General features: G+C 44.7%; 3 protein-coding genes across 3 annotated transcripts; 1 reads left to right on the top strand and 2 right to left on the bottom strand.

The window, feature by feature from the left end:
* The first annotated feature begins 2,074 nt into the window (after positions 1 to 2,074).
* On the top strand, positions 2,075 to 4,607 carry LOC107390417 (tubulin alpha-1B chain). Its single transcript, XM_015967103.3, has 4 exons — positions 2,075 to 2,233; positions 2,961 to 3,183; positions 3,262 to 3,410; positions 3,516 to 4,607. The coding sequence occupies exons 1-4, from the start codon at positions 2,231 to 2,233 to the stop codon at positions 4,494 to 4,496; spliced, it is 1,356 nt and encodes a 451-aa protein (XP_015822589.1). The 5' UTR covers positions 2,075 to 2,230; the 3' UTR covers positions 4,497 to 4,607.
* Positions 4,608 to 6,302: 1,695 nt separating this feature from the next.
* Positions 6,303 to 12,637, bottom strand: pink1 (PTEN induced kinase 1). The gene is made up of 8 exons (XM_015967104.3): positions 12,189 to 12,637; positions 11,491 to 11,766; positions 11,306 to 11,409; positions 11,044 to 11,226; positions 10,722 to 10,885; positions 10,506 to 10,633; positions 8,843 to 9,073; positions 6,303 to 8,741 (listed from the first exon to the last, which is right to left on the bottom strand). Exons 1-8 carry the CDS (start codon positions 12,543 to 12,545, stop codon positions 8,457 to 8,459), a joined length of 1,728 nt encoding a protein of 575 aa, XP_015822590.1. The 5' UTR covers positions 12,546 to 12,637; the 3' UTR covers positions 6,303 to 8,456.
* Positions 12,638 to 19,525: 6,888 nt separating this feature from the next.
* On the bottom strand, positions 19,526 to 21,922 carry LOC107390419 (trypsin-3). Its single transcript, XM_015967105.3, has 6 exons — positions 21,829 to 21,922; positions 21,429 to 21,493; positions 21,012 to 21,165; positions 20,686 to 20,824; positions 20,329 to 20,583; positions 19,526 to 20,013 (listed from the first exon to the last, which is right to left on the bottom strand). The coding sequence occupies exons 2-6, from the start codon at positions 21,484 to 21,486 to the stop codon at positions 19,861 to 19,863; spliced, it is 759 nt and encodes a 252-aa protein (XP_015822591.1). The 5' UTR covers positions 21,487 to 21,493; positions 21,829 to 21,922; the 3' UTR covers positions 19,526 to 19,860.
* Positions 21,923 to 27,757: the final 5,835 nt, after the last annotated feature.

Below are 27,757 nucleotides of genomic sequence, written 5' to 3' on the forward strand. Positions count from 1 at the left end.
CGGCGGTGTAGACGACAGCGGCGTCCTGACCAATCACAAGCTTGGGTTGTCCATCTCGACTAACGGATGTTTAGAAAAGAGAGCTCGACTCCATCCGTCCTTGCGGCGCTTTCCAGCAGGCCCGCAAGGACGTTGCGTGTCTCCGCACTGACGCAGACGGAGAAGCATGAATCTGGCTATTTTCTTCACAGCTGGTAGTAAACTGAGCTGGCGACCTGAAGGATGTGGTAAAGCCTCTACTTTGAGCTCTGGAGGCAGCATCTACCAGCAGTTTCTCGTTAGCTGCTTTCAGTGTTGCACAAAGGACATTTCACTGTCAAAGATGACTGGTTGCCAAGGCTGGACTTCACAGACGAGTGTAAATCACCCAGGTCCTGTTTAATCCCTGGGATTGAATCAACAGGGGTGGAAACCAGAGTTTCAGTTTTGTCCATGTTTGGGTACAAGGAGTTGTCATTTAGCCATTTCTTTTAATTTCACTAAACAATGGAGCAAATATCTTGATTTAATCATCTCAGACTGTATAAAAGAGCAATATAGCTGAATATCATCGGCAGGTGGAAAGAGACGTCACTAAACATGTGAATGATCTTACCTAAAGGAGTCAAATACAGCAAAAGAAGAACTGGGCCCAGGACAGAGCCTTGGGGTACTTCACATAACCAATCTGCGGATTCAGACCTTATTTGATTTGCTGTAACACTAAAGCTACATTCTGATTATTAAGAAGAAAACCGCTGAAGAACTGTCCCTGATAGTCCTATTTGATCCCTCGGCCTCCTCAGTAGAACTTGATGATCAGCTGTATCGAAGGCTGAAGACATATCCAAGAGAACCAGAACAGTTCGTTTTCCGGAATCAGCAGCCATCATAATGTTGCTGGACACTTTCACTAGTGGTATTTACAGAAACGAGACTGAATCAGCCCAAGTATGTTACTTTGATTCAGGAAGGAAGACAACTGTTCATAGAGACCACCTTCACAAGGATCTTAGAAAGAAGCGGAAGCTTTAAAATAAGCCTAAAGCTGTTGAGATCTATTGGGTCTAAGCCTGCTTTCTTCAGTAATGGCTCCATTATGGCAGGTTTAAAGTGACAGTGTGTATTTTCCCTGGCAATAGGTGGCAGTACATACCTAAATCATTGCAAGCATGCATTATTTTTGTGTTCAAAATAAGACCTTACCATCGGATGGCCATTAGAGTCAAAAATCGCTGGTTGTGCAACCTCCAGCCAAATGACAAGCACATCAGATTTCCTTTCATCACTGGCAACGAGTGAAGAGGTAAATGTGTAAAACAAGTACGTTTATTATTGGTGAAAGTTTTGTAACCATTTGTTACAAATCAGTAAATGTGTTTTGTCCTCACAGGCTTCCGTATAAGGAAACATGGCATCCAGTATGGCTTCACCTGCGCAGACTTAGACCCATGTATTTTAGAACAGATTTTTATGGTTATATGTTATGAAACTGCCAATATTTTTCAACAACTCGGCATCTTTTAATTGTTTACAACAGCGTTTCAATGGATATTTCCAGAGATTAATGATAAAAACTACACATTGTCACTTTAAGCACTGGGAAACACACCTTGAACGAGAGGTTAACCATTTCAGTAATACACAGGCCTAATGCCTTAAACACTTCTCTGAAGAGCCAACAAGGAACATCGGATGAACAATATGAGGGCTTCATCTTAATCAGCAGTGCCAAAATATCTACAAGCATAATATTCTTAAATGAAGACCACATGCTGCAGAGAGCAGGAGTGTCCTGCCCCCTGGAAAAGGCGGAATTTAATGTTTAATCGACTTGATTTTGTTAGTGAAAAATCTCAGCAAGGCGTTACTGTCTGCTTCACAAGAAACGGGAAACAGCAGGGCATACACGCACATTTATTGTGTCACGCTTTGGGATTTTTCTTAGTTCAAGTTCATTATTTATCAAAGAAAATAGAATCTATTTTTGTCAAAAGACGCTAAATCAAATTCTAAAGCGTCAAATAGTTAATTTTTATTACGCCATCTTCTTAACGGCGCATGTGGTGGTGGTGTGCAGCAAATGGTTACTGCGTCTGGCTGTCAGAGCTCTGCTTGCACGTTTGCGCGCCCCCGCTTGTCCTCATTCAGTCGCGCGTCCCCGCAGCAGCCTTCATTCGGTGCGCATCGCGGACAGACACGCTCATCTCTGCACTTGTCTCATTACATTACATAATACCGACAAGCGAACATGGTAAGCACGAGCTAAACTTGTTATTTCAACAATTTTTCGCAGTGTTTGTGTTTTTACAGCATTTTATTGGAAAATTGGTCAGATTTTACCCTTTGATACGCAAACCTGTAGGTGATCCACATTGTTTATTGGTCAGAATAAAATGCTCGACAGATTCCAAAACGCGTTTGCGCACAACAATTTATTTCGACATTGTATTCAAATAAGTCAGATGTAGGTCAAACAAACACTGGATCTGTGTGTGCATGATTGTAAATCAGCTTATAGAGGCCTCATCTGCCCGCAAGGCTCTAATAACCTCACTAGCTGTAACCCTTCAACAAAACGTTTATGTAGACTCACCCATTCTAAAGACAATCTCCTGTTTAAAGGGGAATCGTTTCATTAAACTGGATCAATTCAACTGGGGTGCCAACAGTCTTTTAAATGTAAAAGATCAGCGATGTGGAGGCAAACTGCCTCCGAAGAGCTTTTGAATGGTGCTTTTTAGAGAGCAGCACTGCAACATGTCTGACCTAGATAATCTCCCGTCTCTGCAGTAATCCTGTGCAAGTGGCAGCTTGATGTCGCAGCACAAATTGCCTGTCCTCTATAAAGAAAACGCATGCACGTTATCAATCAAAGCAAGATGTTTCATTTTCCTTTAAGAAGATGTGAAATAAAACAGGTTACTTGTTTTCCTTCAGCTCTTTTTTAATTCAAACCAACTAAATGTCTTTAATCCCAGCGTGAGTGCATCTCCATCCACGTCGGTCAGGCTGGTGTCCAGATCGGGAACGCCTGTTGGGAGCTTTACTGCCTGGAACATGGAATCCAGCCCGATGGACAGATGCCCAGTGACAAAGCCATAGGAGGTGGAGATGATTCCTTCAACACCTTCTTCAGTGAGACTGGAGCTGGGAAACACGTTCCTAGGGCGGTTTTCGTTGACCTGGAGCCTACTGTCATTGGTAAACTCTAGAGATATTCCTAATGCAGTTGTCTCTTCAGATTAAAACCCCTGCATTTCTGATTGAATCTCTCTTCAGACGAGGTTCGCACTGGAACCTACCGCCAACTGTTCCACCCCGAGCAGCTGATCACGGGTAAGGAAGATGCTGCCAATAACTACGCTCGTGGACACTACACTATTGGCAAAGAGATCATTGACCTGGTTCTGGACAGGATTCGCAAACTGGTGGGTGAATTTTAATTGTGCAGAACAATAAACATGAATCAGTGACCTGACCAAACGTAACAAACCAATGTCTTACCTTGGTTTTCATCTGTTTTTAATCCTCAGGCTGACCAGTGCACTGGTCTTCAGGGCTTCCTGGTCTTCCACAGCTTTGGTGGAGGTACCGGCTCTGGTTTCACCTCCCTGCTGATGGAGCGTCTGTCTGTGGACTACGGCAAGAAGTCCAAGCTGGAGTTCTCCATCTACCCAGCTCCTCAGGTGTCCACTGCTGTGGTGGAGCCCTACAACTCCATCCTGACCACCCACACCACCTTGGAGCACTCTGACTGTGCCTTCATGGTGGACAATGAGGCCATCTACGACATCTGCCGTAGAAACCTAGACATCGAGCGTCCCACCTACACCAACCTGAACAGGTTGATCAGTCAGATTGTGTCCTCCATCACTGCGTCTCTCCGCTTTGATGGTGCCCTGAATGTTGATCTGACAGAGTTCCAGACCAACCTGGTGCCGTATCCCCGTATCCACTTCCCTCTGGCTACCTATGCTCCTGTCATCTCAGCTGAGAAGGCTTACCACGAGCAGCTCTCAGTTGCTGAGATCACCAACGCCTGCTTTGAGCCAGCCAATCAGATGGTCAAATGTGACCCCCGCCACGGCAAGTACATGGCCTGCTGCCTCCTGTACCGTGGTGATGTGGTGCCCAAAGATGTCAATGCTGCCATCGCCACCATCAAAACCAAACGCAGCATCCAGTTTGTGGACTGGTGTCCCACTGGTTTCAAGGTTGGCATCAACTACCAGCCTCCCACTGTGGTTCCTGGTGGAGATCTGGCCAAGGTCCAGAGGGCTGTTTGCATGCTGAGCAACACCACTGCTATTGCAGAGGCCTGGGCTCGGCTGGACCACAAGTTTGATCTGATGTACGCTAAGCGTGCTTTTGTTCACTGGTATGTTGGTGAGGGGATGGAGGAGGGAGAGTTCTCTGAGGCCAGGGAGGACATGGCAGCTCTAGAGAAGGATTACGAGGAGGTTGGAGTCGACTCCATTGAGGGTGAGGGAGAGGAGGAGGGAGAGGAGTGTTAAGAGGTCGAAGCATGAGTTAATCACGTAAAATCGGTTTTTAAGTAAACCCCAAACTGAAATACAGTCCTTGTTGTCTCCAGTTGGATCTGAAATAAACTAAGAATGCTTAAATGTTTCAGTATTTTTAATAGATTATTTAGGACATTGTTTATCACCAACAGCTTGAAAGTGATATTTGAACTTATTTACAAGCTTTAATTCAATTTAGTTTTATTTATATAGCGCCAAATCATGACAAATCGCATCAAGGCAATTGTTCCAATTGAGTTTAGCTCATTATGTCAATTACATTTCCAAAGTGAGGAACCCAGCAGATCGCACCGAGTCACTGACTTGTGCAGATAACACTTCTTCTGTTTAAATAGACAACGTGTAGTTTTTACCATTAATCTCTGGAAATATCCATCAAAATGTTGTTGAAAATGAAAGAAATGATGCCCAGTTGTTGGAAAATACTGGCGTCGTCGTAACATATAACCCTAAAAATTGGGTCTAAAATATATGGGAGATGGTCTAAGGCCCTGTCCACACGTAGCCGGGGATCTGCCAGAACGTAGATATTTTTCTACGTTTTGGCCTGTCATCCACACGAAAACGGATCTTTTTAAAAACTCCGGCCAAAGTGAAGATCTGCGTTTTCTCCGTTTTGGGTGTCTGCGTGTGGACAGACAAAACCGGAGTTTTAAGGTCCGCAACGTCACTTTCCGCGACAAAAAAATCCTGACATCACGTGTGCGACCTGTGTTTACACTAGCCGACAGCATGGATGCCCTCAGAGCTGCGCTCGCTTTATCAATTGTCCAAGCGCTTTTTGCTTGTTTGTTTTTGCAAGAGGAATTACTGCTCCTTGCGGAAGACCACAGACGAAGGACGAGGTTAAGAACGGGGGAAGTACTGCCGCCTACAGGTCTGGCATGTCCTTAACAACGAATTTATCCGGGTACGTGTGGACAGTTTTTTTTTTAAACGAGGTGGTGTGGATGCAAGTTTTTGGAGGGGCGGATATTCGTTTAAAAAACCCGGCTACGTGTGGACTAGGCCTAAGTCTCTGGGTGACACCATATTAGATGCTGTGTTTCCTTCTACGGGAGCCCGTAGAGGACAATATACATTTAATGATTTGTAACGAACAGTTACAAAACTTTTACCATTCATAAATGTTATTGCTTTACACATTACCTCATCACTCACTGCCAGTGATGAAAGGGAGTCTGATGTGCTTATTTTGCTGGAGGCTGCACTCACAGAGATTTTTGACCCTAATGGCCATCTGTTGATAAGGTCTTACTCAAACACAAAACTACAGCTTGCTTGTGATGACTTAGGTATGTATTGCCACTTATCGCCAGGGAAAATACACGTTGTCACTTTAAGAGTGTAATGTTAGCTGTTTTAAAGAAACTGCTTCATTTTAAACTAAATACCAGCAAAGACTCAATAGAAAATCTGCCCAGGCACTGAAAGATTGACGACCTTGCACTACTTATGACACGTATTCATAGTGTGACCTCACACTGAATGACTCAGCTACTATCAAAATGATTGGGTTAGTCATTTTTGTGTTTTCTAATATTATGCAGCTGTGGTGGCCATCTTGAATTGGCTTCATTTGAAATGCCAATCAGCAATAATTGATTTCTGACTGTTGCATTAAAATCCATCCAGTCCTCCATAAGATATTTTGACACACAAACCAACAAAAACATCATCACCAACCAAAACTCAAAATTCAGTCAAATTCATTGCAAAGGTAACAAAAAGCTGAAGGGTGCACTGAAATCAAACATTAACCATAATTGGAGATAATTGCGTTTGAAATGATTTTATTCTGAAATTCAACCTTTCTACATGTCCAAAAATATTTCCAACAATCTTCAATGTACCAAACTATAATTACAACATGGATTTGCATCCCAAACTACTGACGTACAGCTGAAAATAACCATATAGTGCAGTAAATGAATCTGTCTTTCTAGCGACGGTGAAATGGTTGCTTTTCATTTATAACACATTTAAAACACCAACTATTCTTGAATACAATTCTAGAAAAATGCAAACAGGAAAACGGAGTGCATTATTATGCATGGTCAGGGGCGGATCTACAAAATTATTTATGGGGTGGCAGAAGAGGGGCAAACATTTTTCTAGGGTGGCCATTCATATATATATACACACACACATAGATAGATAGATAGATAGATAGATAGATAGATAGAGATAGAGATAGAGAGAGAGAGAGAGAGAGAGAGAGAGAGAGAGAGAGAGAGAGAGAGAGAGAGAGAGAGAGAGAGAGAGAGAGAGAGACGTTTTCCTTTTTATTTTCCCAGGATTTGCATATTCATTTGTTTTGGGTCCTCATTTAATAAGCTTAAAGGCCCATCATGAAAATAAAACACATAATAAAATTATGTCCTTCCTACAACAGCTGAATGCGGCAGTTTCCATGTTGCTCAGCAAAACAATTTACACATTCATCAAGGTCCAAAGATTTTGCCCGTTTTGATTCAATGCTGAGTACAGCCTAGCTTCATAGTCTTTTCTCTGTCAAAGGAGACTGCAAATAGGTCTTTATGAGCCAGACAGTTGAAAAACGTTGATTTTTCTTGAATTTATAGCTACCAGCTGGGGTGGCAGCAGCGGTAGCAAGGCTTTCTTTTAGGGTGGCAACTGCCACCCTATGCCACCCTTATAGATCCGCCCCTGTGCATGGTACTAATGATCTATGGATGTTTTACCATGACTTCATCTTTGTTAAGCATGCCGAACACACGTTACGCAGAAACCTCCTAAAACCAGCTCTTTGGAGAGGGTTTCAGATGTTGCACCTGCAGGTAGCTGACCTCACCCTACCCAGTAGATCCTCACAAGTGTAACATGGTTTTAATTTTAAATATCTGCATTGGTCACTTCCACACTGTGACAGACCTGTGTCTACAAATGTGCATGAGAGCTTTCAGGAGACAGGATCTACTCTTAACCACCAGCAGCCATTTCTACTCTCATTACAGAATTTTTAGTTTTTTTTTTTAAATTAACAAACATCTCAGTGATAAATTAGATTTTTAAAGATTAGGTACTGAAATTTTTATTCAAAAACTAAAGCAAAAGGGAAGAATTGACCCGTTTTGGAACATCAGTTACTTCCAAAAGCCTTTGATATAAATTTATGTTTTTTGTACTTTTGAATACAGATGTTACTCATCTTTGTGTGGGATTAAATTTAGCCTCTAAAGGTTTGTTCCAGACTTCCTCTGACCAGATTTCCCTTGAACAAGTGGCCAGTTGGACTTGGGTGTCCCTGCAGACGGCTCTCGCACATTTAGACCCAGTAGAACTCTGGATCTCTAAAATCATTCCCTCCCAGCTGTCCTTTGTATAAAGTTCCTCCTTGGTGACGTCTTCTGTTAGACCTTCACAGACTTTCTCACATGGGTCATCACTCACGCATACACCCACACCTTCTGCATGATGTTGTGTTCCAGTTAGCGTGAGATGTTGCTCCATCTGGCTGGAAAACAGTCATTGTGAGGATACAAACTATGATGGAGAGGGAGCAGTCCGCTCGCTCGCTCGCTCCCTCCCTCCCTCCCTCACTCACTCACTCACTCACTCACTCACTCACTCACTCACTCCCTCACTCACTCACTCACGTGAAACCAGGCTGAACAAATCCAGAACCCCGTTCTCTGACTTTCAATAATAAATTTGATCCCATACAAAAAAATCCAGGAAGACCTGGAGCTGTCATTTTCAGTAAACGTGTAAAATTTCTGTGTGCTATAAAAGGTTTTCGAGCTAGCTGACGCTGAAATCCGGCCTTTCGCATGAGCGTTAAGCTACTGCTCATTCATACAGCAGCTAAATGTTAAATCAAGCACAACAAAAACACAGCAGGTATCCACCCATAGTTTAACTACCAGCGTTTCTTTTTGAGGGTCCGAGTTACGGTTTGGACCGGATCTACGCTGACAGAGAGCAGCCGCGGCGCTGCTCCCAACCATAGAGGAGGAAGCCCATTGCGGTGCGCAGCTCCACCAGGTCCAGATTGGACAGAAAGCTTCTCTGAAGCTCCGCCTCCACCCCATTCCCACTGGGTCCAGCACAGCCCTTCAGGAGAACCACCGCAGACTGGCACAGCAACCAGTCAACGAGTTTCTTCGTGCCAGCACTGTCCTGACTGGCCAAAACCTTCCGACCCCAGAGGCTGAGATGTAGCATGTTAGCCGCTACACGTGCACTGGGCCGCTGAGGAGGAAGAACAGAGGCAAACAGAGCTAATCATCAATTAAAAACAAACGCTTCCAAGTGTAAGAGATCAGTTTATAACTGGACCTATCCTGCTTTACCCGCTCTGGGTTTCTCCTGAGAAGTAATTGTATCACCAACTGCACATCAGCTGGACTTCTGGAAGGAAACAGAGGAAGCTGTTTCTCCTGGTAGTCGGTGCTACGCAGTCCCCCAGCCTGATAGAACGGGTTCTGCTCTCCAAGTATCTCATAGGAGATCGCCCCAACGGCCCAGGCGTCCGCCTTGCTGTAGTCAATCACCACACCGCTTCCTGGGACTGCGGTGACCACCTGATGAGACAAATAACCCATCACAGCAGGTAAAGACACACCGCCTCAGAGAAATCCAGGAACAGCCGGAGTGTTTGGTGTTGTGTTCAAGGTGGTCCACACGGTTCGGCGGGTCTGATTTGTTCGTTAGACGCCTGCAGGTACACCTGGAGTCGGCCAGGCTGGAAGTGTCGCTGAAGGTGTTTTATGTTTTTAAAGGGGCATTATGGAAGTGTGACAGCCATAACATGTATAGAAATAATAAATGTCTTCTTCATACTTTCTCCTGCAATGCCCTGGTCCTGTAGAATGAGCCCTGGCATTTTTACTGTGATTGCCTGTTTTTCTGTAAAATCACAGAAAAAGAGAGATGCTCGGGTCGAGCAGGCTGCTTCATGCGTGTTCACGCTCAGGCATCGCCCGTAGCATTTGCTATCCGTAGCTTTAGCAGCAGAGAGAGAGGCAGTGCCACTTTGTCGCTGTTCCTAACGCCTAGTGACAAAGCTAGCTACATTTCTGAGCACCCTTAGCTACTTCCTTCTAGATATTTCCTGCAAATTAGCAACAAAATAGCCATTTTCGCTCCGAACCGTTCTTTGAACGTTGTTTCAGCTGTCATCAAGGATATAAAAGTTACAGATACAAAGGATGTCATTGGCATTTTAGCTCACCTAGTAAGACGTCGGACTCTCGTGCCGAAGACCTGGGTTCGATTCTGGGTGTGATCATAGTTTATTTTTTACATTAATGGTATATTTTTTTACAGTAAGATGCCCAAATTTTTATTTGAGACTTGGCGAACGGCATTGAATTCACAGATAAAAAAGATGTGGGTTCAACTTTCATTTTGGAACAATTTTTCAAGCAAGGGAAGGGAATGATCTGAGCATGCAGGAGGACTGACCCATCATAAACCTTTGTCGGCTGTGCTGAAGAGAAAGGTACAGAACCAAATTATTTAATTAATTAGCTGTGCGTTCTCCTGTCCTCCCGGCTACACACACACACACACACACACACACACGGGACTGTCTCAGCTGTTATTTTCATTAAGGAGTGTGCACGTACAGCATGCGTGCACGAGCCTACTATTGAAGCTGCCGTTATGCTTTTGGCCTGAGGGGGCAATCGCGAGCATAAAAATTCAAAACGCCGTAAAGTCCCTTTAATGAAAACTAAAGTTTAAAGAAAATAAGCATCGTTTCAATTAAAATCTTAATTCCTAACTAGCCTGTGCTGTTTTCTACTCATACTAATTTCACGTGTTTCCACGTTAATCAAGAACTTTTCCAACAGATCCCAAGCCCTTGAGCCAGTAAGTTTTGTGAGTAATTCTCAGCTCAATATAATCAAACCAGTAAAGTTGGAGACATTTTTCTGTTTGCTGATCTGACCTTAGGAACTAAACAGCTAAAGCTGGCTCTGATCCTGATAAAGAAGAGGTGAAGCGTACCTCAGGAGCCATGAGCGAGATGTTTCCTCCTCTGCTGACACACAGGCTGCTGAAGGGAAGCTGTAGGCTGGAGCCACTCTGAGCCAAACAGCAGCCAAAGTCAGTAATCACTAAACGAGGACAACCACCTAGAAGAATAAAACCCAAACAAAATCATTTTAGTGCAACAGATAGAAACATGGCGTCTAATGGAAGCTTCGTGTTTTTAAATCCGACCCGAGTCAAACTCCAGCAGCACGTTGTCTGACTTGAGATCCCGATGGGCGACGCCCTGCTGGCACAGATGATCCACCCCCTCCAGGAGCTGCAGTACCATCAGGGATCTCTGCCTGCAGCTGGGCTTGGTCACCTGCAGGTACTGTCGCAGTGTGCAGGGATAACTATGGAAGCAAAAAACAACACTTATGTATCTGAGGATGACCTGCACAGCAAAAAGTGAAAAATGACCAGAATGATCCACTTGAATGCATCTGCTGGCCTTCTTCTTTCCCCAAAAGTCTGTTCACAAACTATTTCACATTTAGGAATCGGGTCTCACTTCTTCATGACCACAAAAAGAGTGCGGTTGTTGCCCAGGCCTGCGGGGTTGAGTCTGGCTGGAAGCACATCTGGATACTCTTCCTGAGCTCCTGGAAGCAACGGCACATCTGCAGTGAACGCCCGGTGAACTCTGATCACATTAGGGTGAGCAGAGACCCTTTTAGGGACGACTCCAAAATATCTGCATGTAGAGAGATCAAACATAAGCATGACTATCGTCCTCAGATCTGCACTACACTGCAGAATGTGTAAACATCTACCCATCCAGGGTGATCTCTTCCTCTTCTGGCTTAAATGCAAGAGGACCAGAAGGAACCAGCTCCTGTGACATAGATTTTAATATCGCCTCACTCGAAGACCCTGCCTGCAAACAAATGACATTTAAAAGAAGTCGTTTTTATGTTTTTTTTTAAGTTTCCTTTTTCTTTGGACCTGAATGACTCACCCCAAAGTTCCACAACATCTTGATAGCCAGGGGGAAGTTCATCAGAGAGCAGCACGTTGGAGATCTCACCATCTGGACATCCTCTTTGTCTTCTCTGACCTGTTCCAGCGAGTGCTCTCCATTGCTTTCCTTTGAGTTAAAAAACTGAGGTGCCGCTTCGTACACAGCTGCATTTGAACCTTTACCAATCTGGTTTCCAATGATGTAGTCTTCCAGCTTGTATCCAGAGCTGAACGGTATGAGAGGGCTCTGGAACGTTTTCTTTCTGAACACTGCCTGCAGTTTGGGAGAAAGAATTGGTTCAGAACCTACTCTTCAAACTCAGCGTTTCCATCTGATCTGCTCTTTGGGTGTTCCCCAAGGCTCTGTCTGGGTCCCCCACTACAAGCCGAGTGTATTTATCTGACACATAAACAACAATGCATTTGAAGATGTGATGGTTCTTTGCATTCAATGCTGAGAACAGGACCACACCAACCCCGCAGTCATGGCTCTTCCACTCCTCCACAAATGAGCTCACAGCTTTCCTCGACATCCTGCTCATGTTCTAGCAGCCCACTGTTGCTGCTCAGGAGGCCACCATCATGCTGGTTCACTGTGGTTTCCAGAGAAATTCTCAAACTCTTCTCGTTTCAACTTCTGTTTGAATCATTAATATTTGGCCATGACTGCAAGTTTGCGTTTCGAGAGAACCTCACCTGGATCTCCTGACAGGCTGTCGCACTCCGTCTGTCATCTTCAAGCTGTTGCTCGACGAGACCCACGCCGAGACCGAAAGCCAAAAACAGGGCCCTGTTACGAGGCGAGCCGCCGGTTAACCTCCTCCTGAAGCCGGCGTACTGAAGCTGGGCTGCCAGCCCCTTCAGGGAGGTGCGGTAATACCGGTACCGGGACGGCAGGAAAGCCTGAGGCTGAACGGTGCGGACCGACGGGCCTGCACGGAAACGCTCAGCTAGGAGCTTCGCTGCGACTCGGCCACGGGATTTAAGAAGACCCAGCTGAAGGAAGGAGCGTCCCAACTCCAGCCCCCGGCTAATGGCGTGCTTCACAGACATTGTGAACACAAAAATGTGCCTCAAGAGGCTTGGAAAGCTCACTTCCGCTAGCTTATCTTGTTAGTAAACAACAGCTGTGGAGCATGCGCAGAAGATTCTAAGATCCTCTGGCGACATCAAGCGTCAAGAGCGTCACACGACATGTGTGATTACAACCCAAAGAGCCATTTCTACCACATGTCCAACTACCAGACTAGGTGTGACCAAGTCACTGCTTTTCAAGTCACAAGTAAGTCACAAGTCTTTCCAGTCAAGTCCAAGTCAAAGACAACCAAGTTCAAGTCGAGCCCAAAGTCAATGATGTGGAAGTCCAAGTCCTAAACTTTGAATTTTCAAGTCATAATCAAGTCATCTGTCCAACTTCAATTTAATGACAATGATAATAAATAAATTCCAGAAATAAAACTTCTTAAAACTGAATTTATTTGCTCAAATAAGCAGAAAGTGCAACTGAAACTGATTATAAACAAAGTGCTGCTGCAGTTGGCAGAACAAGATCAAACCCAGAACAAAGAATCATTTATGATTTTCGTCCGTGTCGTGCCACTTTTGTGCTGAATATCAAATATGCTCAAGTCATCATCAAGTCAACAGATGCAAGTCGATTCAAGTAGCAATTCACTGGTGTTCAAGTCCGAGTCAAGTTGTAAGTCTTTATAGGTTTTATCAAGTCAAATCAGAAGTCATTAAAATAAATACTCAAGTCTGACTCGAGTCCAAGTCATGTTACTCAAGTCCATACCTCTGCCAACTACCCACCTGCATAGAGCCACATTATCGATTTGACTTTAGACTTAGTTCATTTATGTTATGTACGGTTGGTTTATTCCTTCAACATTTCAGGTAAATAACTTAATGCAAGACAAGTAGGCCTACTATCTATCTATCTATCTATCTATCTATCTATCTATCTATCTATCTATCTATCTATCTATCTATCTATCTATCTATCTATCTATCTATCTCGTGAGTCGTGGAGGATGGCTGCTTATACTGAGCCAGGATTCTCTGGAGGTTTCTTCCTGTTAAAAGGGAGTTTTCCTCTCCACTGTCGCTTTATGCTTGCTTAGTATGAGGATTGCTGTAAAGACTCTGACACTAGTCAGTGACTCGATGCAATTTGCTGAGTTCCTTATATAGGAAACATTTTTTCTGATTGGCTCAATGAACAGACCTGAATTGGGATGTTTATTATGTGAAGTGCCTTGAGACGACTCTTGTCGTGATTTGGCGCTATATAAATAAACTTAATAGAATAGAATAGAATAGACTTTATTGATCCCACAGTGGGGAAATTCACTTGTTACAGCAGCACCAGCACTCACCAGAATAATTTGAAGAGAAAAAGTTAGTGAAGAATGGAGAAAAATCATCCTAAATAGCAAAAAACTGAAATATGTGAACATTGTATAAAAATCTGGACAGCTAAAATGTCTAAACACCTGTTATTTCAGTAGGACTAGTTTATCAGTTGAATTTTTACATTTAGCTGAACTTTGAAATTAGCATCATATGCTGAATTCAGAAACTAATTGCTGAAGCTGCTGAAAAGCTGAAGTGAAGCGGAACTAAGCTAAACTGTCAAAATATGTATTTAAAGCTTTAGAAGCAAAAATCCCCAACAAGTGTAATAAAGCTCAGAATATAGGTGAAGAATGGACAAAAAAATGCTAAACACCAGAAAACTTTAATCTTTGAACATTGATTAAAAACTCGAAATTTTAAATGTTAAACAGCTGGCTGTCACGTTTAGGAGAGTAGGACCCAAATTGCAAAACCCAGGATGACACGAAGCAGGAATTGAAATAAAGAAAATCCTTTTATTGTAGGATGTGTCCAAAATAAAGAATAAATCCAAGAATCCAGGGAGTCAAAAAACACCAGAGGAACGAGCAGACTGACAGGACTTATAACGCTAACAAGCAACAATGGACCGACAAGAACACAGAGACAGACAGGGCTTAAATACACTGGGAGGAGCAATCAGGGAAACAGGAAGCAGGTGTGTGGGGTGAGCTGCTGGAGGGAAGGCAGGTGACACTAATCAACTCAATGGGGAAAACAGAAACAGAGGATGGCAAATACCTTAACACAAAACTAAACAACAATTTCCTAAAGACAGAGGGAAGGACTAACACAACCTAGCTGGAGGAGGACATAGTACATACACACATTGAGCTGGGGACAACGAGGCTGGAGCTGACCTGGGAGGAAACAGTAAAAGATAACATCAGACACTAGACTGGCACATAAACTGACACACAGAAACTGACACAGAAAAAGGACACAAGAGGGCGCCAAAGGGCTACAACATAAGACGCATAACAGGGATGCAGACAAGGACACATGAGGGCGCTAAGAGAGCACAAGGGGAGCTGGGGGAACAAAGGGACACAAGAGGGAATCTAGAGAGGGATGGAGGACACCAGGAGGCACATAAAGGAAGGGGGCTGACGGAGACCATGACACTGGCATTTGAATGAGAATAGTTTAATGGGTATATTTTTACAATTGGCTGAACTGTGAATTTAGAAATATTTGCTGGGGGTAGTAAAGAGTTGTTCACAGTGGATGTGAAGTTCAAAAGTTGCGGCATTTTCAGTTTAGAGTGGTGAGAGGCATTTTTTTAAATTTGAATTTTCTCAAACAAATGAACCGTACAACCACAATGTTCGGAGTACAGTCATGAATTATAGTTCCAAACGAAGGTATATTCGTTAGCTGTAAGCCAGCGTGTGTCTCATTTCAATCGGACCTACGGTTCTCTCGGGACAACGCCGGAAATGGAGCAAGGGAGGGTCACCGCTCCTATCTTTCCCCAATATAACTTTTGTGAATTTTTCTGAAAATTTCAAGTCGTACCTCAACTTCTACCTGCGATTTTAGAAAAAACGTAAAAGATATCAAAAAGCCTCTTTAATATGTTAAACAGGAAAGTCTTCCTTGAACCGTCACCTTATCGTGGTGGGGGAGTTTGAGTGCCCTAATGATCCTAGGAGCTATGTTGTCTGGGGCACTTAGTGCCCCTGGTAGGGTCTCCCATGACAAATTGGTCTTAGGTGAAGGGTGAGACAAAGAACGGTTCGAAGGATCTTTCATGGCGGTTAAAACGAAGAGTCGGAGTACCCGGCCCGGAGGGTTACCGGGGTCCCACCCTGGAGCCAGGCCTGGGGTTGGGGCCCGTGAGCGAGCGCCTGGTGGCCGGGCTTTCGCCCATGGGGCCCGGCTGGGCCCAGCCCGAACCGGATACATGGGCTCGTCCAACTGTGGACCCACCACCCGCAGGAGGAACATGAAGGGTCCGGTGCAATGCGAATCGGGTGGCAGACCAAGGCGGCAGCCTTGGCGGTCCAATCCCCGGACAAGAAAACTAGTTTTTGGGACATGGAACGTCACCTCGCTGGCGGGGAAGGAGCCGGAGCTTGTGGCAGAGGTTGAGCGGTACCGGCTAGATATAGTCGGACTCACCTCGACACATTGCATTGGCTCTGGAACCCGAGACCTGGAGAGGGGTTGGACACTCTACTTTGCTGGAGTTGCTCCGGGTGAGAGGCGGAGGGCTGGGGTTGGCTTTTTGTTAGCCCCGAGACTCTCTGCCTGTGTGTTGGGGTTTACCCCGGGGGACAAGAGGGTAGCTTCCTTGCGCCTTTGGGTCGGGGAACGGGTCCTGACTGTTGTTTGTGCTTATGGGCCAAATATCAGTTCAGAGTACCCACCCTTTTTGGAGTCCCTGGGACGAGTGCTAGATAGTGCTCCATCAGGGGACTCCATTGTCCTGCTGGGGGACTTCAATGCTCACGTGGGCAATGACAGCTTGACCTGGAGGGGTGTGATTGGGAGGAACGGCCCACCTAATCTGAACTCGAGCGGTGTTTTGTTATTGGACTTCTGTGCAAGCCGCAGTTTGGCCATAACGAACACCATGTTCGAACATAAGGATGCCCACCGGTACACTTGGTACCAGGGCAGCCTAGGTCACAGGTCGATGATAGATTTTGTAGTCGTATCATCTGACCTGCGGCCGTATGTTTTGGACACCCGAGTGAAGAGAGGGGCGGAGCTGTCAACTGATCACCACCTGGTGGTGAGTTGGATCAGATGGCAGGGGAAGATGCCGCGTAGACCTGGCAGACCCAAACGCATAGTGAGGGTCTGCTGGGAATGCCTGGCAGAAGAACCTGTCAAGACGGTCTTCAACTCCCATCTCCGGCAGAGCTTTGACCACGTCCCGAGAGCAGTGGGGGACATTGAGTCCGAGTGGGCCTTGTTCCTCTCTGCGATTGTCGAGGTGGCTGTTGCTAGCTGTGGTCGTAAGGTGGCCGGTGCCAGTCGTGGTGGCAACCCCCGTACCCGCTGGTGGACACCAGAGGTTCGGGGAGCCGTCAAGCTGAAGAAGGAGGCCTACAGGGCGTGGCTGGTCAGTGGGTCTCTGGAGGCAGCAGACAGGTACCGGATAGCCAAGAGGGGTGCAGCAGTGGCAGTTGCCGAGGCAAAATCTCGGGCGTGGGAGGAGTTTGGTGAGGCCATGGAGAAAGACTATCGATCGGCTCCAAAGAGGTTCTGGCAAACTGTCCGGCGCCTCAGGAGAGGAAGGCAGCAACTCGCTCACACTGTTTACAGTGGGGATGGGGAGCTGCTGACGTCAACTGAGGCTATAGTCGGACGGTGGAAGGAATACTTTGAGGAGCTCCTCAATCCCACCAATGCGCATTCCGAGGAGGAACCAGAGCTGGGAGGCCTGGGGATGGACTGTCCAATCTCGGGGGCAGAAGTTGCTGAGGTAGTCAAACAACTACACAGCGGCGGAGCCCCGGGGGCGGATGAGGTTCGTCCTGGGTATCTCAAGGCTATGGATGTTGTAGGGCTGTCATGGTTGACACGTCTCTACAACATTGCGTGGTCATCGGGGGCAGTTCCTAGGGAGTGGCAGACCGGGGTGGTGGTCCCCATCTTTAAGAAGGGTGACCTGAGGGTGTGTTCCGACTATAGGGGGATCACACTCCTCAGCCTCCCTGGAAAGGTCTACGCCAAGGTACTGGAGAGGAGGGTCCGATCGATAGTTGAATCTCAGATAGAGGAGGAGCAATGTGGTTTTCGTCCTGGCCGTGGAACTGTGGACCAGCTCTATACCCTTGCAAGGGTGATGGAGGGGGCATGGGAGGTTGCCCAACCAATCCACATGTGCTTTGTGGATTTGGAGAAGGCTTATGACCGTGTCCCCAGGGGCACCCTGTGGGGGACGCTCCAGGAGTATGGGGTGGGTGGCTTTCTGTTAAGGGCCATTCAGTCCCTTTACCAGAGGAGCGTGAGTTTGGTCCGCATAGCCGGTAGTAAGTCGGACCTGTTCCCAGTGAGGGTTGGACTCCGCCAGGGCTGCCCTTTGTCACTGGTTCTGTTCATCACTTTTATGGACAGAATTTCTAGACGCAGCCGTGGTGTGGAGTGTGTCGAGTTTGGTGGCAGGAGAATCTCGTCTCTGCTTTTTCCGAATGTGAAGCGGCTGGGATGAGGATCAGCACCTCCAAATCTGAGACCATGGTTCTCGACCGGAAAAGGGTGGCTTGCCACCTCCGGGTCGGGGGAGAGGTCCTACCTCAAGTGGAGGAGTTTAAGTATCTCGGGGTCTTGTTCACGAGTGAGGGTAGGAGGGATCGGGAGATCGACAGGCGGATTGGTGCGGCGTCTGCAGTGATGCGGACGCTGAGCCGATCTGTCGTGGGGAAGAGGGAGCTGAGCCAGAAAGCCAGGCTCTCAATTTACCGGTCGATCTACGTCCCAATCCTCACCTATGGTCATGAGCTTTGGGTAATGACCGAAAGAACGAGATCGCGGATACAAGCGGCCGAAATGAGTTTCCTCCGTAGGGTGGCCGGGCTCAGCCTTAGAGATAGGGTGAGGAGCTCGGACATTCGGGAGGGACTCGGAGTAGAACCGCTGCTCCTCCGGATCGAAAGGAGCCAGTTGAGGTGGTTTGGGCATCTGGTCAGGATGCCTCCTGGACGCCTCCCCGGGGAGGTGTTTCGGGCATGTCCTGCCGGCAGAAGGCCCCCGGGTCGACCCAGGACACGTTGGAGAGGTTACATCTCCAATCTGGTCCGGGAACGCCTTGGGGTCCTGCTGGAGGAGCTGGTGGACAAGGCCGGGGAGAGGACGGCCTGGAGCTCCCTAGTTGGGATGCTGCCCCCGCGACCCGGACCCGGATAAGCGGAGGAAGACGACGACGACGACGAGGAAAGTCTTGTGAGTTTGTTAAACTTTGAATGAAGTCTCTAAGTTAAAAGGAACCCAATAAAGTTTTAGGTCAAAAAAGTGATAGGAATTTGCTGAAAATGGACCAATCCCATTCATTTCAATTGGAAATTTTCACAGAAAAAGCTTAATAACTCGAAAGATTTTAAAGATATCAATGCCAAAAGTAATAGCCGGAAAGAGCTTAACGAGCTGAACTTTTTGATATAAAATTGTTGAAATAGTTACAAATTTGAAGGTTCAAAAAGTGTACGGAAGAAGAAGAAGAAGAAGAAGAAGAAGAAGAAGAAGAAGAAGAAGAAAGAAGAAACAGGAAAACAGTAGTTTGAATGCTTAACAGCATTCAAACAATTACCCATTGAAAAAGCACGTGTTTTTATTTATGTATTTGTAAGGGTAGCTTGCTGCTTGATACTGCTATGCTGTATTTTGATGTTTTAATTAACTCTTTGGCCATCACCCCTTAACTCATTACCATAGGTGAAGGTTACTCCCCAATTATCTGCAGGGAGCCGGGATCGACCCGACAGCCCTCTGATTACGGGACAAGCTACCTCCTGAGTTACTGCTGCCCCTTGCTGACACATGCTGTATAATGAATACAGCATGTGTGAATATGTGTTACTTGGCCACTCAGAACATTGACCCTATACAAACATGTTCTGTTTGCATGCTTTTATAACGGATGCAATAAGAGAATAAACCTAGGTTAACAAAATAAAAAGTCTGGGTGACACTTTAAAATTGCATATTATTATTCAACTTTAATCGGTATAGCTTCATAAGTAGAATTACTAGTAACAGAACTGTTCAACCCAAGTTATTAATGTTGAGATCAGTAAAAAATACAACAACATCAATAGGAAGTATGGATCTTCTTTTAGAAAAATCAAAGGTGAAATGAAAGGATTATGGAATTTGAACTCATTATTAGGAAACCTTTATATCTAGAAAATACTAAACACACAGGGGAGTACAGTTAGAGCCACATACATGTTACATTGGGTACCAGAAACAAATTCAAAGGTGAAATATTGATTTAATTACGTAATTAAGAACTGATTTTTTACACGTCCGCATTAATCAACCAGTTGATCCAGTCGACGTACTGCCTGACTTTGGTGTAGACACCTGGGTAGTATGGATTAGCGCAGCTGATTCCCCAGGAAACGATGCCCTCAAAGTTGCCATTGCAGACAAGGGGACCACCAGAGTCACCCTGTGGATCATCAAGAAAGTTAGAACTGAATACTTTTTGCTGGCGCCCATGTGAAAAATGTCTAACTGATCCAACATTTTCTATATGGTAAAGAGAGACGTAAACCTTTGAAAATGGCTGTAGGTTGGATGCTAAAAACACCCTAAGAACTATTTTACATAAGCTCATGCAAAATGTGTCAATTCGTTTGATTTCCTAAGGGCTAGTGAGCAAGAACTGGTGTGTTTTAGAGTAGTCGCTGCATGTGAAAGTGCTTCTCATCCTACACAAAACTACGCTAAGAAAAAGTCTAAAAGGTGATGCGTGCATTCATACCTGGCAGGAATCTTTGCCACCAAACGGAGACCCAGCACACAGCATGTTACTGGTGATTCTGCCCCAGTAGTACCAGTTACAGACAGATATTTCTCTCACATCCACAGCTCGAAGCACAGGGGAGAGTTCGTAACTATAAACCTGGGTCACACCCCAGCCGCTCACTGTGCAGACGTCCCCCCTCAATGGGGGGGTGGTGGAATCAGGGAGGTTAACTGGGACCACGTTGGCGTTCAACACTGCTGGCTGACTCAGCTGTAACACAGGTTGGATCATGAGCTGCTGGCTGTGCAATCGCATCATGTTTGTGATTAATACAAGTATGTGGAGAAAAAAAAAACGCTTGTTGCTGCGAACCTTGATCAGCATGATGTCATTGTCATAGTTCCTGTAGTTGTAATTCTGGAGAAATATTTTAGAGACATTGAAGTTCTGCTCAAATCCTTCTACCACCAGCAGGTTGTGCTCACTCAGCACCACCCTCATCATCGTGTTCCTGAGAGCAAAAACAGAACAATCTGCAGCTTTAAAAAAGGGAAAATACAATGACACGGTTTAGGGTCTTTACTTTCTGTGAAAAAATGTAGAAACAGTTTGGGTGATGTCAGCATCACCAAGTTACGGGAAATTATACATGTAAATATGTGCATGTAAGTCTCCAGATGGCAGGTGTGAGTACTTACGGTCTCCAGCAGTGTGCAGCAGACACCACCCACTGTTGGGCCACCAGTGTTGCACCACAGTAATGCTGCCCTTTTTCCGTTTGCAGGGAGGCCTGATATTTGATTGAATATGGTTCGACCTCCTGACCTCCAACAATTCTCACATCGTCCGCTTCTGTAAACAGCTTTTCTTAACCTCCTTTATTCTTAAAGACAACAACAACAACAAACTGGCCATCTGGACACAAATAAGAGAATAAAAAAAATCTAATAATTCAGAAGTGTGTGTTGTTTTGCTTTGTGATTTCTTTCTTCTGACTCACCAACACACACACACGTTTTTGTGTTTTTCTAAACTCGGCTAATGTGGCGTTCAAGACTACAAATCTAGGATCGTCTTTAGCTGTTGGTGATCATGAAACCTTCCTGAGAACTTACGTGAACAAGCTGAGAAACAGAAAATGAACAGCGCTGTGAAGACTTGAGGAAGATTCATGTTTGATCTGTAGAGGAGGACATTTTCAGTTCTGATGCAGACTCTAGAATCTCAGAGATTCATTTGGAAACGACTTCATTCAACAGCAAAACGTTTAACCCTCTCGGGCTCAAAATCAGTTTTGATAAAAGGACAAACAACTAAGTCCTTCAGGGGTACTTCTGAGTTAAAACATGCTCACGAAATACGTCTGTGGAGTAACCAGATATCTGCAACGCCCGCCTCCAGAGGGTTAAAAAGTATTACTAATAGCAGGTTTTTGTTTCAGAAACCTCCATAAAATTACGATTGAATAATAAAATGAGACAAGATTGATGAGTTTTACAGTCATCTTCTGCTTACCTGATGGCCAAAACCCCAAATCCTTCTGAGCTTCTGTTGAGGCCAGTGTTCTCCTTGAGCCCTTTATACTGTAACTGTACCCCCGTATGAATCCTTTGTTGAATTTATCTTTCTATCTTGTTGTGTACTCTCCTGCTCCCACTGGAACAATGCAGTTGACCTATTACAAAACAAAGCCTAGGTGTTGCTCATTTTTCTGTTCCAGTTTCGTTCTTTCACAGAGCGTTTTTAGGTTGGGAACGCCTCTCCATTCTGAGCATCTTCACTAGTTTAGGGGCAGGGTAAAGACTTGTCGACTGGAACAAATGTGCTGTACTTTTCACAAGATAAAATAAAGACATTCTTACACTTTTTAAGGTTTTAGTGCAGACAATTTAAAAGCCTCCACTGTCTCAAAGTTGTGTCGACACCTTCAGTAAGAAGGCAATAACCAAGTCAACATAGTTTAAAACATCAAAAACCGACCAACGTGTTTACAATCTGTGTAAAATATTAAAACATACAATAAAAAACGGGGAAAAAGGCAATAAAAACAGATAAAATCACAAGTTCAGCTGTCTTTAATGATTCTGAGTTAGGATTAGGTGCGTTCACAGGGTTGTTTGTCTTTTTCTGTCTCTGGGATGGGCATGTCCATGTAAATGGATGGATCGATGGATAAATGGATGGGTGGACGTATGGTAGATGGATGGATGAATAGATAGATAATGGATTCGACGGACGGATGGATGTATGGACAGGCAGATGGCTGGATGAATGGATGAATGGATGGAGATAGATGGGTAAATGACTTGCACTTGTATAGCGCCTCTCAGAGTAAGGACTCCAAAGTGCTTTACACTACAGAGTATCATTCATCCATTCACACACTGAAGGTGATGAGCTACAATGGTCCTTCCGACCACCACCAGCAGGCAAGGTGGGTTAAGTGTCTTGCTCAAGGACACAACAGCAGAATTCTCTGTCCGGAGCTGGGATCGAACCTGCAACCTTCCGATTACTGGACAAACCGCTCAACCTGTTAAGCTACTGCTGCCCCCATGTATGATAGATGGCTTGACGGACGGACAGATGTACGGACAGGCAGCTAGTTGGGTCAATGAATGAATGGATGGGTGAATGAATGGATAGGTGGATGAATGGATTGACAGACAGATGGATGGATGGAAGGATGGATCAGCAAAATACATTTTGTGGTAAATTCAGCAGGTTTGGAACAATCCTTCACTTAGTTATTTACAGAATGTGTTTCAGTTTTCAATAAATATTAATACTTAAGATTAGGGATGGACAATATATCGGCATCAATATCGGCATCGGCCGATGTTTGTCATTTTTTAACATATTGGTGTCGGTTCGATATTAACAATCAGTATTTTTTCCATCTCGTCTCCATTTGTTTGCCTGTTTCAGAGGGTGAGGGGGTGATGTGTAATTGTTCAGTCATGTGAACAGTGAATGAAATCATCTCAGAACCAGAAATGTGTGTGGTGTGTGTACATAACATAAAGTCAGCTTTAATAATTTTCATTCTATACAAAATCTGCTGATTTTAGAAGCCTTAATGTCAGTATATCGGTATCGCAAATATTGGTTATTGGCCATAACAGTGATCTTAATATCGGATATCGGTATCGGCCCCAAAATTTCATATCTGTGCATCACTACGTAAGATATTATCACCCTCTTATTTAGGTTTTCTTAAAATGAACTTTAGGCTTACTTCAACAAGTAGTCCCGCTATAATTTGCTGGGTTTATGGCATCAGTTACACAGTCACACAAGGGCGTAGATTTGGTATGGAGGGAAGCGACATGTCCCACTGATAATTTGGTCGCCTCCAATAAAAAAACAACAAGCCATTCGATGTCTCGTTACCCTAGAGGTGCAGAAAGGCTTAAATGATGTTTTCTCCTCAAGTCCTACCTCCGAAACACTTATGGCCAATGTGATTGGCTGCACATGCTGTCACAGGAGACTCATGTGAGACAATCTACGCCAGTTGTTAGCAGCGCCAAAGCTCGATAGAAAATGTTCTAGCCGTGGGCAAGATTCCCGTGTTTGCAACGCGACGTGCGTGACACATGGGGCTATACATATATATATATGTATATATATATATATATGTATATATATATATATATATATATATATATATATATTAACCGAGGGTCCTAGGAGGATGACGCTAACTGTATAAAAGCTGCACACAGGAATGAACTGGCCTACCTGGCATTCTGGAACTGTCACGGTGGGCCGTTTGCAGACTTCACCTCAAGAGTCTCTGTCATGGTCTGCGTCGGCCCCCTCCTTTTTTGTGCCTCCTGGTGTCCTCCATCCCTCTTTAGATTCCCTTTTGTGTCTCATAGCGCCCTCATGTGTCCTTGTCTTCGTCTCAGTCTTTGTGTCTTATGTGGTACCGGTACAATTATTCCTCCCAGGTCCCGTGTCATCTCATTCCTCCCCAGCCCTTCCAGGTCTTCATTTTCTGTGTCCTTGTAGCCCCCAGCCTCTCAGTCCCCTGCTCTGTGTGTGTGTGTGTGTGTGTGTGTGTGTGTGTGTGTGTGTGTCCTGCCCAGTTAGTGTTTGTGTGTGTGTATGAGTGTATATGTGTGTGTATTATGTCCTCCTCCAGATAGTTTGTGTGAGCCTTTCCCTCAGTCTTTAGGTTTAAATATTGTATTTTAGGATTATCTGCCATTCTCTGTTCTGTTTCCCCATTTAGATTATTATTGTCACTTGCCTTCCCTCCAGCAGCTCACTCCGCACACCTGCTGCCTGTTTTCCTGATTGCCTCTCCCAGTCTATTTAAGCCCTGCCTTGTCTTTGTCTTGTGTCGGTCCATTAATGTTGTTTGTAGTTCTGTCAGTTTTGCCCCTCTGTGTTTATTCCAGAGTTTTTTGATCCCCAGATATTTATCTGGTTTTTTGGATTTTGGCTTCCAGCTTAGAGATACTTGGTTTATGGCTCACCTAAAGATAAAGAACTTTTTTTCATCATTCTTGCCTCGTGTCATCCTGGGTACTGCATCTTGGGTCCTCACCACCGCCTCATGACAGTCTCACAGAAGTAGTTTACGTGAGGATGGAGGCAACAAAGAAGGTTGAGGACACAAGGATATATTTGCCAAAGAAACGTGTATGTCACCTAAAGTTAGATTTGCTGATGAAATGAGTCCATCATAATAACGTTATTGGCAGTGCTAGGCTTTAGTTCTCAGCAGAGAGAGAGAGAGAGAGAGAGAGAGAACCGTGCTGTAACATCCAAAAGGGTCAATTTTCACCTATATATTGACCAACATAACAACCTTTCATGTACAGAAATAAATCCACTTTCTGTTTGGCCTTCCAGAACCAGAAGGTTCTGCTCAGTGCTTGTTTACATACCATGAAGACAAAACATTCAAACAGACACTCTGTCCCAAGGTCCTGCACTCTCTGCATAAAAGCCAGACTGCTGAATTCCTCACTATCCACTTGGAGCTTCTACAAGATTTTATAATTATAAGTCAAATAATCATATGTGATGAATGAACAAGATGTTTAAATCAAATGTTTGAATATTCTGTGCTTAGATCAATAAATTTGAATATTGTTCTTACAATGATCCATTTATATCACAAACCAGTGTGTTTGATTTAACAAGTTAATCATTGTTTACACTCATACACGTTACAATAAGATACTCAATATGCATCTCACATAAGAGTTTTAAAGATTCTTGTTCACAAAGTGTTAAGAAATCTTTGTATCTGAGGAAGGCGTGGCTTTCTGAGGGATGTTGGTAAAGACTCAGAAACGTGTCAAAATCTGATTTGCTAAATTTGGCCAAAAATCATAACAAAGTAGTTTAATAAAACAAGAACTACTTCCCGATCAATTCAGTTTCTAACTGACTCCCGATTTGGCCAGATCGGGAAAGAAGCCTCTTTTGAAACAATCTCCTTTGACCTCCTGTCAAAGCTTCTCTGCAACGCTGCGGCTGGTACCAGACAACCGGCTCTTCTAAAGCCTGGTTCATGCTTCTCCGTCAGCTCCGCAAGGGACACACATGCACAGATTGACAGACGCGTTTTGCGCTCATTCTTCTCCGTCTCCTGGAGAGTGTTGCAAAGCAATTCCCTGCCAGGACAGCAGAGGGCGTAGCGCTGTTCTGTGGTATCCTGTCATGTATCGGTCCAAGATAGTGTGTTTATATAGTGTTTTTTTTATGTATATAAGAGGCTTTTTAACACGGACAAATTTGTCTCTCATTCTCCTCCACCTCTTCATGCGCTCCCCACCTCTAAACCCATGTTTCCTGTCATTTCCGTCCACAAATAAAATGCTTGCTGCGCATCTTTTCACTCCTCCAGTCACGGGGGAATTAAACGTTCATATTTTAGAGTTTTTTCATGAGGTATTCTTCAAGCTTCATAGTGTCTGCTGCTAGTTATCCTCAGCTCTCTTTATGTTTTTGAGGGCGCAATGGCGGCGGTGTAGACGACAGCGGCGTCGTGACCAATCACAAGCTTGTGTTCTCCGTCTCGACGGACGGATGTTTGGAAAAGAGAGCTCGACTCCGTCCGTCCTTGCGGGGGCTCTCCAGCAGGCCCGCGACGATGGATAATGGCGTTGCGTTTCTCCGCACCGACGCAGACGCAGAAGCATGAATCAGGCTTAAGAGCCAAGCAAACATCAACCTTAGACGCAAACAAGCATTCCAGCTTCCTGTCTTCACCTCGAAGGATTTCAGACTGGACAGGTCCTATCTGATCTGTCTACGGGTTCCTGATATCAGAGGTTCACTCCACCGGCAGTGACCCGCATGACCCCCCGGATCGAATGAGAACCTCCACACCAAGGGTACGTAGACTTGGCACGACAGATTACGTCTGATGCTGTTTATAAATAAACAACTCTCTGGTTTAGAACCAAACAACAAATTCTTTTACCCCCAGATTTCACAATTTCTCTCAGATACAAAAAACGGTTACAACATCTAGCTTCCGTCACAACACCTTACATCCACCACGTCACATCTCATTATTCATATCTTGTCATGTATAAATTATTAGTTTAGGAAAAATAATTAAATTTATTTTCTAAACTATTGACTTGACTCTTTCTGAATTAATACGAAGTGTGTTTATGGTCCTTAAAGAAGCAAAGAACCCTAGAATCTTGTGATGAAACATTCAAAGATCAATCAGATTGATATTTCATATTTATATGGAATCATCACATCTTATTGGTCATAATTAATATGATTTAACTGCAACAATGTTAATCATGGTTAGTTGAGTCTGACTTCCTGTCAGGGCGGATGGGCTGAGCTGAAGCGTAGCGGAGGTGATTGTAGCGTGGCTGTGTGACCCAGACGCAGAGTGACTGGCGTTTGGTTCTAACAGGAACGCAGCTTGCGTTTAGGAACGGCGATACAGCACTCGCATGGAGTCGAGGCTGAACTGTGGTTCCATTAGGTAGGGAGCTGTCGTGATGGAGTGCAGACAGCGTGGAAAGTTCTCTTTCCTGGATTGATTTGGAATAGTTTGGTTCGGTCGGTTTGGCGTCTGTCATGAGACGATGACTGAATGACAGCTCAGCGGTGACAGTTCCTTATATAGATTCCGCGTGGTGACATCACCGAGTAGCGTCGGTGATGGGAATGCTGGGAATTGGAGTGCTGCGCCAACCCGGGTCGCAGAGGAGGTCAGGAGGAGGAAGAGTTCGTGACACTTCCATGCAGCCTTGTTCAAAGGTAGCCTAGAAAGACAGTTAACACTTTAAAGCCTGATACACGAAATAATAATCAGAAAAACATTTTTGGCTAATAATAATAAAACAATAATTTACTTTTACAACAATAAAACTAAATACAATTTGTACTTGACAACTTCAACTTCCACCAGAGGGCAGAAAACATGCTTACGGTTCAATAAAGCAGCTTT

This window comes from Nothobranchius furzeri, chromosome 15 (assembly GCF_043380555.1).
Source record: "Nothobranchius furzeri strain GRZ-AD chromosome 15, NfurGRZ-RIMD1, whole genome shotgun sequence".
Classification (NCBI taxonomy): Eukaryota; Metazoa; Chordata; class Actinopteri; order Cyprinodontiformes; family Nothobranchiidae; genus Nothobranchius; species Nothobranchius furzeri.

Excerpts from the sequence above, each read along its gene's own strand:
- LOC107390417 (XM_015967103.3), top strand. Across the intron at positions 3,184-3,261 it reads CCTGGAGCCTACTGTCATTG|ACGAGGTTCGCACTGGAACC; the intron begins GTAAACTCTAGA and ends ATCTCTCTTCAG. Across the intron at positions 3,411-3,515 it reads TGGACAGGATTCGCAAACTG|GCTGACCAGTGCACTGGTCT; the intron begins GTGGGTGAATTT and ends TTTAATCCTCAG.
- LOC107390419 (XM_015967105.3), bottom strand. The coding sequence starts at position 21,486 with ATGAATCTTCCTCAAGTCTTCACAGCGCTGTTCATTTTCTGTTTCTCA. Across the intron at positions 21,166-21,428 it reads CTGTTTCTCAGCTTGTTCAC|AAGCGGACGATGTGAGAATT; the intron begins GTAAGTTCTCAG and ends AGCTGTTTACAG. Across the intron at positions 20,014-20,328 it reads GTGGCAAAGATTCCTGCCAG|GGTGACTCTGGTGGTCCCCT; the intron begins GTATGAATGCAC and ends GATGATCCACAG.
- pink1 (XM_015967104.3), bottom strand. The coding sequence starts at position 12,545 with ATGTCTGTGAAGCACGCCATTAGCCGGGGGCTGGAGTTGGGACGCTCC. Across the intron at positions 10,886-11,043 it reads CTTTTTGTGGTCATGAAGAA|TTATCCCTGCACACTGCGAC; the intron begins GTGAGACCCGAT and ends TTGCTTCCATAG. Across the intron at positions 9,074-10,505 it reads TCTCGCTCATGGCTCCTGAG|GTGGTCACCGCAGTCCCAGG; the intron begins GTACGCTTCACC and ends TTGTCTCATCAG.